This window comes from Halichoeres trimaculatus, unplaced genomic scaffold (assembly GCF_033239565.1).
Source record: "Halichoeres trimaculatus isolate MK-OKI-2021-1 unplaced genomic scaffold, fHalTri1.1 fHalTri1_scaffold_5, whole genome shotgun sequence".
Taxonomy (NCBI): Eukaryota; Metazoa; Chordata; class Actinopteri; order Labriformes; family Labridae; genus Halichoeres; species Halichoeres trimaculatus.
This window is the reverse complement of record NW_027437183.1, coordinates 8,882,405-8,899,393: the sequence shown is the minus strand read 5'-3', so window position 1 is coordinate 8,899,393 and position 16,989 is coordinate 8,882,405. Positions and strand designations below refer to the sequence as shown.

The window sequence follows — 16,989 nt, the reverse complement described above, 5'->3', positions numbered from 1 at the left end:
TTTGGAAGGTAAGAGCGTCTCAAGTCATTGTTTATTGTACCAACTTGTTACTATTTGCTGCATTGATGAGGGGGAGGTGTCGTTATATGAATTTAGATTAAATTTGATTTGTTACTCAAACCAATCCTCTTACAAATTGAAGGCTATCACTATAACGCCTCTGAAAAGCAAAGCTGTCATCAGGCAACACTTTACAAACGTACGACTGAGAGTCAAAGGTGTTTATTTGTCACTTGATTTGGAAAACTTGATGTTTATCTTTGTTTTCTTCACTGTGTCTGTTGGTCACTCACCCCGAAGTTGGAAGCTGCAAATCTGGCCGGTGCAGACACGTTGGTGGAGGCTGTGGGGTGGGCGTAGAAGGCATTGATGTTGGCCAGCAGGGTGCTCATCACTGCCGGCACCCCTGATAGCATGTACTTAGAGGACAGGCAGGAGAAATGTCTGAGGAGGAAAGAAAGAAAGAAAGAAAGAAAGAAAGAAAGAAAGAAAGAAAGAAAGAAAGAAAGAAAGAAAGAAAGAAAGAAAGAAAGAAAGAAAAGTGATTGAGTGATGTTTGCAGGTTTGAAAAGAGAGAAATTACAGGTTTTCAGAGCAGTAACAAAAAGCACAAGAAAGGAGTGAAGAAGGGGAAATGAGGAGGAGTTAAGTAGAGACAGAGGATGGAGAGGTTGACAAGAAGACACAAAGAGGCCAGTCAGAGGGAAGTAAATAACAGAGAGGACAGAGATTACAGGTTTGGATGGATTGAGTGCAGAGGGAAGAGTCGAGAAGACAGAGGACAATAAGTTTGGTGGAGACGAAATAAAATCACAAATACCACACAAGTAAAAATTCATCTCATTTTTCTCAAACAATCATAAGTTTATAACAAGAAAACATCATGCAACAGCTTCAGTCACATTTTCTGGCCCTGGTGTCTAAAACATTGTAGTAATTGCAGGATAAAATCACAAAACACTTGGTATCAGCTGTCGTTCCTGTGCTGCTTTGATTTTCTTTTCCACAATATAACAGCAGGGGAGGTTTAGTTTCTGAGCAGGTTAAAAAGGTTCAAGTGGCTCAAAGTAAACACTCCAACAGCCGAGATTGACTAATAAAGTATAGGTTTAGAGAGTGAACTGGTTAAAGAGTCTGTTTTTGTTGTTTTTCTGGGATGTGACCTCCACTGCGGTTAGCTGTTCCTACAATAAGGGAATAGATGTGGGCTGAGTTGAGCTATGAAAAGCCTTTTCTGCAGAGCCTCTCAAAGCAGGACTGTTAAGCTTATGTTGCTTTGTCTGTAATATAAAATGCACAAAGACAGCATGGTGAGGAGAAGTTTCTCTGCTGAGCCAGCAGCAGAGGTAAAAGAGAGGTAACAGAGAGGTAACAGACGGTTACAGAGGTAAAACGGCGGTTCACAGTGGGGTCAGCAGGACGAAACTTCAATGTGGGGAGACTCTAACAAGAACCTGGACTTGTGTTTCATTTGCCCTCTGTCTGCTCTGTCTCAAGCCTCAATTCATTAAACATATTTCACTGATTATATTCATGTGATAAATGACTGACGGGCAGTGTGCTCTTGTTTTGTGTCTGAGCTGTTAGCATCACAACTCTCTCATTATGCTCTCGCCCTGATGGAGATTAAACCCATCCCAACACAGGTGATGAACAAAGGGGACACTTCTACCACTGTGTTTTGCAAGAGGATTTACAAATTTTAAGATAAGCAAAAACAAGTATTGGATTATATCAGCCTGCATCTGAAATGCAAGCAGTGATTTTCAGACTCCGCTCCAGCACTTCAATCCAGCAGCGCCCAGATCCAGTATGCAGAGCCCATGCGTTCACAACAACAGCAGGGTAGGAGTGATGTTGGCCGAGTGGTAGCAGTTTTTGTTAAAGTCCAAAGAAGACGCTGCAGCTGAGTGCAAAACTTGTCATTCACAAGTTTTCTGAGGTGGCACTCAACCGGGTAATTTTACTACAACCAACCTCACCATTGAGTCTGAGTAATAACACTTGATCAAGCCTTTCTAACATTACATACTAAATAAGTAATAAAAGTATGTATGATTTGTGCTGGTATCATATTGGATTGATTTTGGTATTGGACAATACTCAAGGCTGTGATATCGGTATCGTATTGGAACTGAAAAGGTGGTATTAGGAGATCCTTATTTTGAGTCAGCAAGACTAGCTTATAAAAATAATCAAACAAGCCATTCTTTGTGGCTCTTTGTGATATTTAAATACTTTAAAGTAGGGATATATCATTCTTAGGTTTTGTTATACAGCAAGAGTCTGCAACCTGCAGCTCTTTGACCCCTTTGCAGTGGCTCACTGTAAAATGCGGCCATTTTTGCAATTTCTGGATTTTTTTTTTTTCTACAAATTATTATTTTAATTTTTTAAAATAATTTGCAAATTGTTTTGAGTTCAAATTTTTAAGAAATGTGCACATTTTTAAAATGTAATTTTAAAAAATTCTGCCATTTTTGGGAAATTTCAAAAATGTTCTAGATTCTTGCACATTTTTTAATTTTGATTTTATTTTTAATCTTTTGCAAATTTTGATTTTTTTTTACTTTTAAGCAAATTTTTGAAATTCCAAGTTTCATTTTAATTTTGATTTTAATTTAAATTAAAATGTATTTAAATTTTTCAACTTTTTAAAATTTCCAGTTCTTGAATTTTTTGAAAAAAAATTGAAACTATAAAATTTTTTGAAACTTTGACAAATTATTGAAATTGCAAATTTATTTAAAGTAAAAAACTAAGAAACCACATGTGCGTTTGTATTTATCAAAAAAACTTGGTGTTTAGATTTTTATTCACTAGATCTTAACCATGTTTAGATCTTTATACACTGTGTTGTCTTTATTGTGAACTTAAAGTAGATTTTTGTGGCTACTTAATGACTTTAATCCAGGTGAGCTGAGGCAAAATGGCTCCTATGAAAGTAAAGGTTGCAGACCCCTGTTATAAAGTAACAAACTCTGTAAATGTCATCTTTAAAACAGAAGATCAGGCAGTTAGATAAAGCAACAAGAAGGGAAACACATCTAGTGTCAGGTTTGAAGCGTTTTGGACGAGCAGGAGCTGATTCAAGCTGACACTGTACGAGATGAAGGCCACATCATGTTGAGATCGACAGCAAATCAGAGAGAACTGACACATAAAAAACGACAACCAGTCACACCTACGGGCAATTTAGAGTCATCAATTCATCCAACCTGCAGTCTTAGCTCTGTGGGAAGTCTGAGCACTCAGACCAAACCCACGCAAACTCCTCCAAGAGTCCAGACTCCTCTGGCTGTAAGGCAACTTTAAGGAAGTTTAAGATTTAATTGGAGGGGTTTAGAGTATATTTCATGAAATTTGTCCTTGTCTGCAGGCAGATTAATGGAGAGCTCTGGCTTCCATCAGCTGGATGCTGATCTTTCAAGTAAGTGTTTTTTTGGACTTGAATTTTGTCTAATAAATATTTTAAGATGTCTGTACTTGGGTCGTTGCCAACGTTTGGGACACATGTACAGTTTGAGTTTCGCTGACAGTAACGAAAAGGCTGCAAATGAACTGAGTTTTATGAAGTCGTCATCGAGCTGTGAGACGTTGCAGTGACCCTGCGCTGTATCTGTATATATGAATAAGTATTTTCATTTGCTTGTGTTATTGATCGGCTCATGTCCTTATTTCCACTGGGACAGAGTCTGCTTCCAGTGTTCATTTCCTCAATGATTCCCAGTATGACCGTGTCGAGTGATGAAGCTCCTTCATCTCACAAAACAAACACAGAGATCCTCTCTGTCCTTTGAGGTCAAATTACAGCATCATTAATGTAATTAAACTGGTGTGTGTTAATGTGTGTGTGTTAATGTGTGTGTGAGTCTCTCCACCTGCCAGTGATGATCTGTTTAAGCAGATGGGAAATCTCAGAGGTGACGGGTCATCTTTTCTCATTAGACGAGATAAACTAATTTGCGTTCTGTTTATAGATCATGACAGGCCCGCCCTCCTCTCATCACATCAACACACACACTCACCAACACAAACACACTCATTAAAGTATTTCCTGATCCAATTACTCCTGCACACAATCACACACGTTTACAAACACAGACACTGAGCTTACGTCATGGCCTGGTATATGGACTCGATGCCGTAGCGCATGGCGAACTCATCCACAACTTCTTGTTGCACCTCATCAAAATAAACCTTCCAAGCATCGTCACCATGAGCAGCCGGGATCTTCACCATGCCGCCACCCTCGATGTCTGTTGCGAAGTGGAACATGTTCTGCGAGGAAAAAGAAAAGTTAATGCAGCTATTATCTGACCACCTGTTTTTTTGTTACGTTCCTGGTGCATGAGTGTGTGTGTGTTACCTCATGAAGGCACGTGTACTGAACATGGTAGGGCGCCACCTTCTCCTCGCCCTCAATCTCCACGCTGATTTGAAGACGGATTGCACCAGACACAGCTGACTTGTCTGTTCTCTTTTCTGTAAGTTAACACACACACACACAAAGACACACACGCAGTATTCATACACAATTCATACATCTGTCAGACATGAACTTGGGGTGAACTTTCGATCCAGAACAACAACTTTAAAAGGCTCCAACTGCTCCGCTAACTGAGCAACACCCACAAGCTGAACCACACACAAACACATAAATACCAACTCCCACGACGAATATTGACCACACACACACACACACACCATGTTCCACATTTTCTTGCACACGTCCTGAGTGTTTTCATACCCAGGTTGTACCAGACGTCCATCTCTCCGCTCAGAGTTCGGACCTCGATGATGCTCTGACCCAGGAAGTCGTCAGACTCTCTCTTCAGTCTCTGCTTCACTCGGGACTTGATGTCGTCATCTTCGTCCCAAACTCGGAGCTTTATCCGATCTGACGAGTTGTGGCACTCGCTGTGGAGACAGAGATCTGGTTATTCTGAATGTGGGAGCACAAGAGCAGGTGGATGAATTGAAATGAAAACTATAAATTCAGCCGCAGCTAACCCCTGAGGTCTCCTGAGGGGATTTATTTCGTTTGGAGTGAAAATTCAAGAGTGTCATGGGGTTATTTTCTCAAAGCTCACAAAAAAAAAAATTGGAAAACACAGGCATAGCCAAAAAATTAGAGCTCTCAAGTGTGTATCTTTGATAACTCTGTAAGACGGAACAGAGTAGCAGTGGTGTTTACTCTGTGACTGTGACTCTGGCAGTGTGTTGGTGTGTGTGTTTCTCTGGGTCACAAAGTATCAAAGCTATTATCTTGTGTGCAGATGTTAACAACCTGTTGCATGCAATTTAGAAAGTTGTCGAGTGCCCTCAGATGATTCTTTCAAACACAGTTATTCATTATTTTGTGTGTTTTTAGCCTTTGCTGCAGCGGTAATTATTCTAAATGCTCTGCTAATTGAGGTAAACCAGTATCCGTAGAAAGAGGAGAGAAGAAGATGTCAGTACACACAGTGCCGAGCCAGAGAAATAAATCCTTTCACCTGTGTAGGTTTACCAATGTTCTGCAAAGAGTTTCAGTGAAAAGGTCTAAAATTTTTATCCACAAGGTGGTTGTGAAATTGTTGCACTTCTCCTGCACTTTGCCAGACCTCTGGGAGCTCAGCCCGAGCCGCAAACGCAAGAGGAGAATAAAAAATAAATAATCTGAACTCACAAACTGAATTTTTCCTCCCAGACTGGGTTCAGGTTGCCGTAGATGGTCTTCGTCCTCTTCTTGGTCTTCCCCACCTGGATGGTGACGTACGGGTCGCTGGATCCGGTCCTGTCTTTAGCCTGGAGACCCTGAGCGCTGACAACTGATCAAACACACAAACACACACAAACACAAACAGAGAGAATGACTTTGAAAATTGCATAAGAACAACAAACACCTACTCGTACCATCTCATTCACACACACACACACACACACACACACACACACACACACACACACACACACACACACACACACACACACACACACAGAAATCCCCCACACTGTTACGCAAAGCCTCGTAACACAACAATCATGACTCATAGACAGATGTGCAGCAGCGTCTCTTTCTTGTTGTCACCTGATACCCTGCTGTTTTATGAAGCGAGTCAAAGCTGTCATTCACTATAAAAATTTTTATTTTGTATCACAGACAGAAAGTTCAGTTTGCTTGAATTTTGTGGGCAAGAATATTGAATCTTGTATCTTTTTCTGTCCTTTTCTTGTTTTTATTTTAGCAGCACTGTCCAGTATAACAAAGCACCTGCATGTATGAGGAGAACAAAGTTGTTTACTCTGCACATAGACAACTTAAATGTGACTTTTTGGTCTTTAATCTGTTTTGCCCCACTGGCAACAATTGTTGCTGAAGTTTATCACTGACATTTCCTTCTCACAATAAAAAATCTCAGCGATGAAACTTTTTCCACTTATTTGCTAGTAGACAAGTTAGACAAAGATTTTGGTTTATAAAAATTAGTTTCTAAGTGGTTCCTGTCACATGACTTCATCTGCTTCCTGCTTCTTCCAGCAGAAGACAAGGTGGATGCAACTCGTTCTGGAAAAAGCAGATTTTCATACATTTCAGATGATTTTCCCCAAAAAATATTTATAATTATGGAATCACTGATTAGTCCCTGCTCTCTGCTTAAAGGTAAGGTAATCAGTGAAATCAGCTAGTGGAGTTTTTGGTTGGAAAGAAAACCTGAAGCCTTTTGGCCCTCCATGGAAAAAGTTTGAGATCCCTGCTCTAGAGTAACCCTCCATCAAAAAAATTATACCTGGGATAAATATTTTTTTGTTCATGGGCTTATTTCTATGAGTGGCAATGAAAGTTGCGGGTAGGGATGGGTACCTTTCACATTTGAAATGATACGGTACCAATGCCCAGTTCCTAGCAATCAGTATCTGTACTCAGCGGTACCAATTTCTGGTTCTGGTACTTATTTGTGTTTATGTGTTAATAAATATAAATTTGTTTAATAATAAAATCAACTTGTTTATTCCTCAAAATATAATCTTGCAATGCTGAGTTCATGCCCAGCATGGAAGATCGCCTACTCTTCCACTCCCTCACAGTTGCAAGGATGCATTTAGGTACCTAAACATGGTACCTTTTGGGTACCCACCCACCCACCACTTTTTTTTTTTTTTTACTTAGTATGACTATACTAATATTTTTTAATATTAGTGTTTTTTTTTGTTTTTTAATCAGTGTTTATTAGTAGGATTATTTCTATACAATTATTAAGTGACCTAGTAACAAGCTGAGTGACCACCTGATACAGTTGTTGCGAGTCATAAAAATCCTATTTTCTTCAGAACAAAGTACAAAATGGAAAAAATAAATACATAGCATGATTCAAAGGGACTCAACTGATAAAACTTTAAACCTTACAACTCTGAAAAAAATTGGGCATAAATAGGTTATGAAACAGTACCATCTGTAATTATCTCTCTTTAAAGACAGTCTCAGTGCCTGAAAACTCAACTTTAAGCACACTCCTATCAGTCTCTGTAATGTCATAGCTAGCAGTTTGTACAGAGACCGTGACTGATGTATTTTATCTTTGCTAAATGAAGTTTTGAATATTAATTGGTTGAAACATTCTCAACTGAATTCAACAGAGTCTTCAAAGAGCCCTGCACAGCGGCTCCTGGCAGTCACCATCGAGTTAAAGCTGAACCTAAAGTCAAAACAGAGTCTGAGATTAAAGTGAGCCTGGACGTTATTCAGAAGTGGGACACGATTGGTATTTGGAGACTTAGGAGTTAAAATGTGAGCATTTTTAACAGCGAACACTATTTAATGTCCCCTCTTTTAATTAGAAGACAGTATCTTTTAATTTCACACCACTCTCTATCTGTGGATCTGTGAAGATGTGGTGTGTCCTTGACAAAGAGAACAATGAGTGACGTTTCTCTCCACCTGACCCTGACTGAGTTTAAAACAAAGTGCCCGCTGATCGCTGTGCTCTCTCCTCTCCACTGGAGCTCATGGCTCCTGATCGGGGAGACAAGGTGTGATGGCTGCCATGGCAACACTTCTGCCACTATATGGTGTGATGTGTCTGGTTGCTTTGGTAACAGCGGTGGTTCTGAAGGTGGAGATATAGTGTCTGAGTTAGTGAAGCTTGTTTATGAACATTATAAAGTTTCTGGACAGCTCAGGGTAAACTGTGCAGTGATGAAAGAATAAACTTTCATGAAGGTGGCAGAGTTTCTTTCACTCTGAATATTTATCTGGGAAACCTGACATGCTCTGGTTCGGTGACACACTGCTTCATATTCACACAGCTGCAGCTTGTCACAGACGGCTGTGCTGTGTTCCTCCTGCTTCTTAGCGGTGCAGCTGATGGATTTGCTTTCCAGTTTTTCCTGCACCGTCGCAGGATTTAGAAAACAACAAAACTGCTTTCAAACTTTGTGCCACTGCTTTACGAATCCCTTTAATGCTTGAAAATATGTCCTGACTTTCCATTCACTATCCTCTTTTAGACATTTCCTCAGAATTTATCAAAAAACCTTCTCCCAGACTTTCTCAACCATTTGAAGCCGCTGTGAGGAGGATTCAACTGTGAAACAGGCTCAAAATGATATGGATGCCTCTTAATAAAAACCGTCAGCAACAAGACTGGCATGATCTGTTTTGTATTTTCAAACAAAACTGTAAAGCAGAGCAGGTGTCAGATCAGAGGATTACCATTATCTGAACAAAAAAAAAAACAAAAACAAAGGAAAACCCTTTCATATATTTTTAACAGCAAGTATTCACAACGGCTCAAACATCTGTGTTTCAAGCAAGTGCAAGGTGAGGCTTTCTGTCAGCTAATGCTATCTTTTTATGTGTAGAACAGGATTAGCAAAGCAATGAAGTGTTCATTTACACCCACAGGGGGCGCCAACATCATGACAGACTATTTTCATACAGCAGCTTTAAAGGCGCTGATAGCAGTGATGTCTTTGGTCAGAATCTGGAGTGCTTTTTCTGGATGATTCCTGACACCATTTCCCACAAGCACCATCACTTCTTACTTGGTCAACTCCATAGAAAGTAAAAAATGGACGGCTCAAGTGAGGTCGCCACAATGACTGGACCTCTGGTGGCTGGCTGCAGTATGGGTCAAAAAATCTGGCCCTCCAGTTATTCCAGACGAGCTGTGGCCAAACTTTAAAAAATTGATACAACTCGTAGAAATCTTTCTCACATCAGATTGTTGTGTTGATTTGAAGATAACATTTGGCTGCCTTGTATTCAAGTCCTCTTTTTTTCTGAAAAGTTTCATTTTCATTAGTTATATGAGGTTAAAAATGAGGTTTTATGAAATGTTTAACGATGATTGACAGCTGCCGTTCTTGTGTATTTTTTTCGGAGATTGTAAAATATGTCAGGAGGTAGAGTCAAGAAGTGATTAGACTCTCGAAAGGAAAAAATAATAATTATTTTTGTCGACTGGCTCCACTCAGATTCTCCCTGAATCCCTTACAGTTTCTATTGCTCAGACTCTGGCTGCACAACTGCTACAATGGTGGCGCCTGTGACGGGGGGGAATTTGGCTTTAAAACTGTACAATGATAAATGGTGTAACCACGCTTTATACAGTCTATCGTCAACTCACTTCTTGCTGCTAAGCTTTTCTAACTGACTAATTATTTCGATGCTGATAATCACATTTTAAATTGTGGACTACAAACAGGTAAACTTTGCCCTTTCTTCTGTTTGAGCTGTTTGAAATATTCTCTCTAGCCCAAATTGTTGAGATGTCACAGTAACGTCAAGAGTGTTTGTAAAATGGGAGTGCTGGCAGTCCAATGACTTTTTGATGCATAAATGAAAACTTCCAGGGCTCAGTTCAATTTTAGGGTTCTGAGAAACAAGACGCAATTCTTTTTTATGTTCCACTGTTCAGGCGACAGAAGAGCAAGCAGAGACAGGTTGATAATCATGTGCAAACAAAGAGTGACAGACGAGATAAAAAGAGAGTCTAAGAAGCAGTTTGTTTGCATAACAGAAAAGCAAAGGTTGTCTGTTCAGAAGCTCATTATAACCTGTTTTTAAATTGTAGATGGGGAGCCTTGGCTGTTTTTCTTAGTAAGGAAAGGGGAAATAATATGAATGGTGTGAAGGAATAGAAAGTCAAAGTTAAGGCATCTGTTATGGTTCTCAGTCATCCACGCCGTTTGATGTGAAAGACAACTGAACTTAATAACGTCAACACTAGAAAATGCAATTTTTCAGCTCCATATCACCAGTCTGCTTAAACTTTCAGGAGAGAAACATCCACTGAGTTCAGATACCATTGGAATGTGTATTTACTTTCAGTTGTATGTCATCACTTTTATATATTTGGCCTACAGAAACAAGTTAACTGACAGAGATACAGACTTATTTAAACCAAAGCCACTTAACCAACCTGAACGTGTTTCACTGCATTAAATCTAAGTTAGACTAATTTATCCACTATGAACATGCATTATGAGACTGTGCAGTAATTTATAGAAACATACAGGAAAGCTTTCAGAAAAGCTTGTTATAGAATGGGAACACATTACATATGTGATCTAATGACTTTTTATACCCCAGACAAGTTAAAGCTATGGTGTACAATTTGGAAGCTTTGCACATCGTAATAACACCGTCTATAGGGCTTTTACGGTCCTATGGTCCAATCCACACAATATAAAGACCAAAAAGAACGAAAAAAATCCGTTCAGTATATCCGCTGCAAAGCTGCATACTAGTTGACCAATCCGGATTGATCCGTTAGTCCATCCAATCCCCTGTCTCCCTCGCTTCCATCTTACTGCCCATGGTCCACATCGTCCTTCCCCACTACCCCTCTCACGTCAGCTAGCTGCTCAGCTACCGAAGCGTCATAGAGCCAGAGAAGACCGAAACCAGGAAGCTATTACTGTTACCCTCCACAGGGAAGGGAAGAAAACAAAAAAGTTTCAAGAAAAAGGCTGAAACAAGGAAAAATTATGAGTGATACAGGTTCCAACAGAGACTGAATATTGGAGAAATGTACGACTGGTGGAAAAAGCTGCAGAGGGATTTGGGACTGAAGGCTGACGCTGAAGACAGCTGAGTTTCTGTTGGACAAGTAATGACTTTGTTTACTACAGTGGGAGATGTCAGCTGAATAACTCTGGTTAGTCTGTGCCTGTACTGGCTAATGACTGAACGCTGCTGGTCGGAGCGGGTCGGCTCTGTCAATAGATTTTAGCATAAGTTAGCCACACATCTTTAGCATTGTAAACTGAGCTGGTGAAGACATGCTAAGAAAGGTAAAGCCTCGCCCACAGTCGGCTCTGCTTTGATCAGCTCGCAGTGGCAACGACAGACCTGCTTCGCCGGCTAATTCATGGTTTTGATTGTGCCGGTCCAATTGAAAAAGCTACCACTGTGTGTCACAAAGAGGATGACTGTCTTGTTTGCTACATTTTCTGCCCGCTGGCTTCTTGCTCAGTGGGAGGGGGCGTGTTGTAAGGAGGCGAAGAAGGGCGACACGAGCTGGGGGGCGGGATCTTGGAACACGGAGGGGAGGGGTGAGTGAGGCTGCGTTTTTCAAATGTGTCTCATCAGCCAAACTGGGTTTAAGATTGTAGACCATAGCTCTAAGTGTGGCCAAAAGTTTTCTGTTCTCCCACTCCAGGTCAAAACTGAAAAAATGACGTACTGTTGATGGTGATCTTAGCCGACCACTTGGAGGTGCCGTCCAGGACGTTCTGCTTGATGTTCTTCATGTGCTGGATGTGGATCATCTTTGGGATGTTGAACAGTCTCCGGATCTCCTCGAAGATCTCCGGCTTGTTTCTCTCGCGGATCTTCATCCTGTCCTTCATTGCCATGATGATGTGCTGGGTCCGATCCTCAGCCCCAGTCTTTGAACTCTTCTCAGCTGCTCCTGAGGGTTACGAAGATGGGACACAGAGAGAGGAAAATGTGATGTAGAAAAAAAATAAAATAGATTAAAAACAATAGAGTTAACAGGAACTGTAGCTTAAAGGTCTTCAACACTGGTAAGATGTTTAAGGAAGTTGATAGATTGACTCACTTTGCAGGCAGTCAGCGTTGAGCAGCTCTTGGCATTTCTCGTGCACTTTGACCCCACACTCTGCACACCTCATACCCTGCCGAGCGATGCCCCACAGCAGACCCTCGCACTCGTAACAGTAGGTTGGCGTGGTGGCAGTCCACACCTCAAAATTGTGTGGTGTTGTACAGGAGATGGGATAGATCAGGGCTTGCAGGGCCTTCTTGTAAACGTGGTTTTTCTACAAGATACGAAGAAGAGAGAATAATTATATCTTCAATAAAATACATTGATATATGTAAAAAAAAAAAGAAATGATAGGACAAGAAAAGAAAACAAAACCAGCAACTGCTAGATTGAACAAAAGAACAATCCACAACCCTATATCTACTTTTCAACAAGCTGGTGTAAAATTATAGATGGAAGAAGACAGAGATAAATACAAGTAAAGTTTTGCAAGGATAGAAGAAAAATAAAGAAAAGGAAATAACAGATTTGAAAGAAATTTGTAGGAGGGCTACAAAAGCGTGGGATAAAGTGTGGAAAAGGCAAAACAAAGAACAGCAAGGTCACTGACACTAATACAACCAAACAGAGAAACAAAGAGAGTGCGAGCTGGCAGTGCATCCAACAAAAATGCAAAAACATGAACAAGGAAGGAATTAAAATGAACGCTTCAATAATTTTCCTCTTGGTTTGTTTTAATATTTGGGAAAAAACGTCTCCAACGTTAACACAAGACAGAATTTTCAAAAGAAAAGGTTGTTTGAAGGTGGGTACTGCCAAAATAGTGTCAAATTATGGTTTTGTAAGACAGAACTAATTTGTGTTTTTAAAATTCTTGGCTCCTTTATTGATGAACTGGATTCTGCTGTTGTCCGGTGTAGGAGGAGTGTGGGAGGAGGTGAACACATCTCCACAGGATGAGAGGACACCTTGACTAGAAGCCCAGCACAGAATTTGGCGATGTGAGTCATTACTGTGATGCCTTTCATTATTATCATTACTGTAGTGGTGTGAATAGTGGGGAACACTGAGTGTTATATAAGAGAAACAACCTTTCACCGCTTTCATTCAAAGAGTTTATTCTGCATCACCTGCCTCAGGTTAATCTTGTTCTACCTGATGTTACAGGAAAATGATCTGAGAGGTGTTATTATTCCAATAGTGCATTTTGACTATCCTTTACCTTATTTACAGCCTTTTATTTACATGTTTGCCACTCTTCAGCATCCTTCAATATAAAACCACTATGAAGTAAATCCTTAAATAAAGAGATCTCTAGTGTTTCTCCATTTTACAGGTAAAGTACACTGAAGAGGTTTTAATGAATGGGTGGCATATATTTCAAGTTTGGCGTCACATTGACAGGTTTTCACAGGTTGTTATCTTGAGAATATCTGCTCATGGTTTGTGATAATGAGCCAGCACAAAGTGTTGCACATCTCTCTGCATATGCTTCACCCATCTGTGAGTATAGACAAATAAAGGAACTAATTGTGTCGTATTATTCCCTGGATTCTGTATGTGCAACAATCATCTGTTGAGGTTATGTTCTTACAGCTGACAAATGTAGGTTCCTCTATTCATGCATCCAGAAACATGTTCCTCATTAAATGTCTTTATTATTATAGAAGTAAGACAGTGTTTTCAAATTAAACATAAAGACATATAGACTATTGACACCTAAATAGATATAAAGTTAAATGCAAACATGTTTGTACCAGTTTTATCTAATTATTGAGACATTGGGAAATGATAACATCTACCAAGTATAGAAGCATTTGTTCCGATATGTTCCAGGTTTGTTTACGGCAGGAGATAGACTTACCAGTATTGTATAATGAAGACAACTATTTTACAACAGCTATAATCAAAGAAAATTAACAGCTTACCACCACTAATCTGTCAGCTAGTTAGAAACTTCATCATTTACATATGTTTCCCATTGTTAACAATATTGTTAGATAAAAGGGTTCAATGCTAATTTTGGCTTGGCATCCATACATATAATCATTGTATATTGTCTTCTCACCTGGGTCTGAATGCTGTTAAAGTATCCAAAAAGCTGCTATACTTTGACCAGATAAATGGTAAAATCTGGGTCTCATATAAGCTACAACACCAATGCTGATTACTAAAACCATTTCATTAGCCTTGACGACTAGCAACTCCTAACTGTTGATACCATTATCCAGCCAAATACTATTAGCTTGTAAAATTATCTGTTAGCTAGGCTTTATGGCAATAGTTCAATTTAGATATAATTAGCTTACTAGAATATTTTAAATAGTTAGCTTTCAATATGTTAAGTTAGCAAAAAACTAGCAGTAGACAGCTGCTTAGCTAGGCTTTACAGTGATAGTTCACATAGGATAAAATAAGAATGCTAGAATTTATGATTAGCAATTAACACAGTTAGCTAGGAGCAAAATACTGTCACTAAGCAGCAGTAGATAACCAATTAGCAAGGATTTTCAAAGATACCAAGAACAAAAGGTTTATAACATATAGTTTTCCAATACTGTAGTATTAGTTATACTGTAGAAAATACAGCAAAAAGGCATTGATGTAGCATGTTAGCTTACCACTGTGAGACACTGCAGAATCGGTGAAGAATAATAGACTAGAATTGTTGTAAATTACACCATAAGAGCACATTTAAGTTAACCACAATTAGTTAAACTACCCACCAAACTTCAGATCAAGTAATTTATCTTCCTCTCTTTCAGTCATTATAAATAAAATAAACTTGAGCTGATACCGTGCTGTTTATAGCATCTTTGCTCTTTTATAACTTCTGTAGAAAGTGGGCAAAATAAAAGGAACACCCATTTTTAAACTACATAACTCAAAGTTAAGCAATAAAAGCTTAATACTTTCAGTTTTAGGTACTGCTGTGTTTGCTCATCTTGCCACACAGAAATTTCTATGACATTCAAGTGATAATCTATCTGTAAATCAAATGCACACTTTTAAATCCAGAGCTGATGTTTCCCACTCTGTTTGACCTACTTCTAACCTTCAATACCAATTTTAGCATCATTTTATGTTAGTGTGATAAATATATATTAAAAATGTCGCCTGCTTTACTCTCCACTGTATTATTACTTTGACCTAGCCTTCTTTATCCACTTAAATTATTAATGTTTCACTTAATATAATGTTATCGCTGCCATGACTTTGCACAGAGTGTAAAAAGAGGCACAAACAAACAATAAGTAACGATAATAAGCTTTGCTGCTCGGGGCTGTATTATAACCTGAGGCTGACTTAAGCTGACTCAGCCAGATTCAAAGTCCACACTTTATTGGATCTTCAACAGACAGATTAACAACTCTACTGCTGCAGGAGTGTGTGGTGAGAAAAATGTGTGAATTAAAGTTTGTGTGGATCCTTATTAGCAGGCCTCCAGGTGGTATAAAGACATACAATAGCTTCAGTTTATGTAGGAGTGTGTGTATGCAGAATATGTTTTTGTCCACTCACAAGCTCTTCGTCTTTCAGGGAGGTCCGTGTGGCCAGTGTGTGGGCGAGTCCAGCTTTCCTCGACTGTATCATAGACTGGAAACAACACAGAGAGAGGAATGCATCCGTTGTGAACAGCCAGAGAACAAACAAACAATGCAAAGAGAAAGACAAACAAAGGTAGCTTTTGGGGTGACATTCAGGAAATCCATCTCCTGATTGATGTTAGGCACTTTTAGCTTTTAAGGCTTTAAGAAACACGTCAAACATTTCTCCTGCGACTCACCTTGAAAAAAAATCAACAAAAATGACACACTAGGTTTCCTAATTCAGGTTTTTCTGAGTTCTTAACAAGATATTCAACATCCCTTTGATTAGGTAATAAAAATTGATTTTAAATGTCTAATTTAGATCTGCTACCACTCAAATAGGCCATAAAATTCATGGTTTGACATTTTCAGTAATAAGCTTATTTGCTTTCCTGCCAACACGTAGATGAGAAAAGCTGTTACAAAATTTCTCAGATAAGTTCATTAAATGTAAATCAACTGCTGTTTGGTAGAATACTAAATGCTAACAGGGGGACACAGCTTGCTTTAGTGTGGCTGCAAATACGTTTTGGATCCCATTCAGACAAAAAAATCAACATTTTCCTGATACTTTTTTTCTTACACCCAGGAGTATAAAAGTGTTGCACTTGCAGATTTACAAATCATAGCGGTTAGTCTTCTGGCCCAAGGGAAGCATGACTGTCAAGATATTTTATTACATTTAGACTGACTTTCTTCATCTCAAGCGGAAAAAAGCTGAAGTTTAAATGCTTTTTTTCCTCATAGCTGCTCCAGCTGAGAAGTGTCTTCAAAATAGAGGCACAGCCTTGTGCATCCTCTCAGTTATCATCAAATTGAAGTGATTACTGGTTCTTATTTACACCACTCAGTGATTCATCTTCTCTCTACAAACTCAATCTCTACACTTATACAAACATTGATTGAATGAAGCTTCAGAGGAGTTTTATATAGCTGGTGTGTTAAATTAAGTTCCTTTAAATTGACAATACAAGAAGGGCTTAGAAAACTTAGAATACGTCTATAATAATAGTGTTGAGCTAGTTTCCATAGCAATCCACGTAACCACTGCACAGATGATCACATGTATGACAGAAGGTGTGAAGTGCTGTGTGAAGTGTTAAATCCATTTAGTTTAGGCTATATGAAACTTTTTTTTATAACGGTGTCAATTTAGAGGCACTTCACATGTCAATACCTCACCAACTTTCATTCAGTGTGCCCAGCATGAGTCTGAGGATTTGTGCAGAATCAAAGCTGTGGTACTGAATTATGTAGAATAGACCGAGGAGGTCTGAATGTGAGACGGGGACCAGAAAGTCTAAAACTCACATTTAGAGAAGCAGGAGGAAATGGATTCACAGCCGTGAAGGAAGTGCTGACCAGTCTGGTCTGTGAGACCAGACAATATGTTGAATCTAAGC

General features: G+C 39.3%; 1 protein-coding gene across 1 annotated transcript in view; it reads right to left on the bottom strand.

Annotated features, from left to right (window-relative positions):
• unc13ba (unc-13 homolog Ba (C. elegans)) overlaps positions 1-16,989 on the bottom strand; it is a 224,964-nt gene that overhangs the window by 65,504 nt on the left and 142,471 nt on the right. The window contains exons 15-22 of the mRNA XM_074669684.1: positions 15,519-15,593; positions 12,051-12,270; positions 11,673-11,900; positions 5,672-5,813; positions 4,751-4,920; positions 4,370-4,485; positions 4,118-4,281; positions 294-444 (exon numbers count right to left, since the gene is read on the bottom strand). Of these exons, the coding sequence (XP_074525785.1) occupies positions 294-444; positions 4,118-4,281; positions 4,370-4,485; positions 4,751-4,920; positions 5,672-5,813; positions 11,673-11,900; positions 12,051-12,270; positions 15,519-15,593 (1,266 nt within the window). The remainder of the gene's footprint in view (positions 1-293; positions 445-4,117; positions 4,282-4,369; positions 4,486-4,750; positions 4,921-5,671; positions 5,814-11,672; positions 11,901-12,050; positions 12,271-15,518; positions 15,594-16,989) is intronic.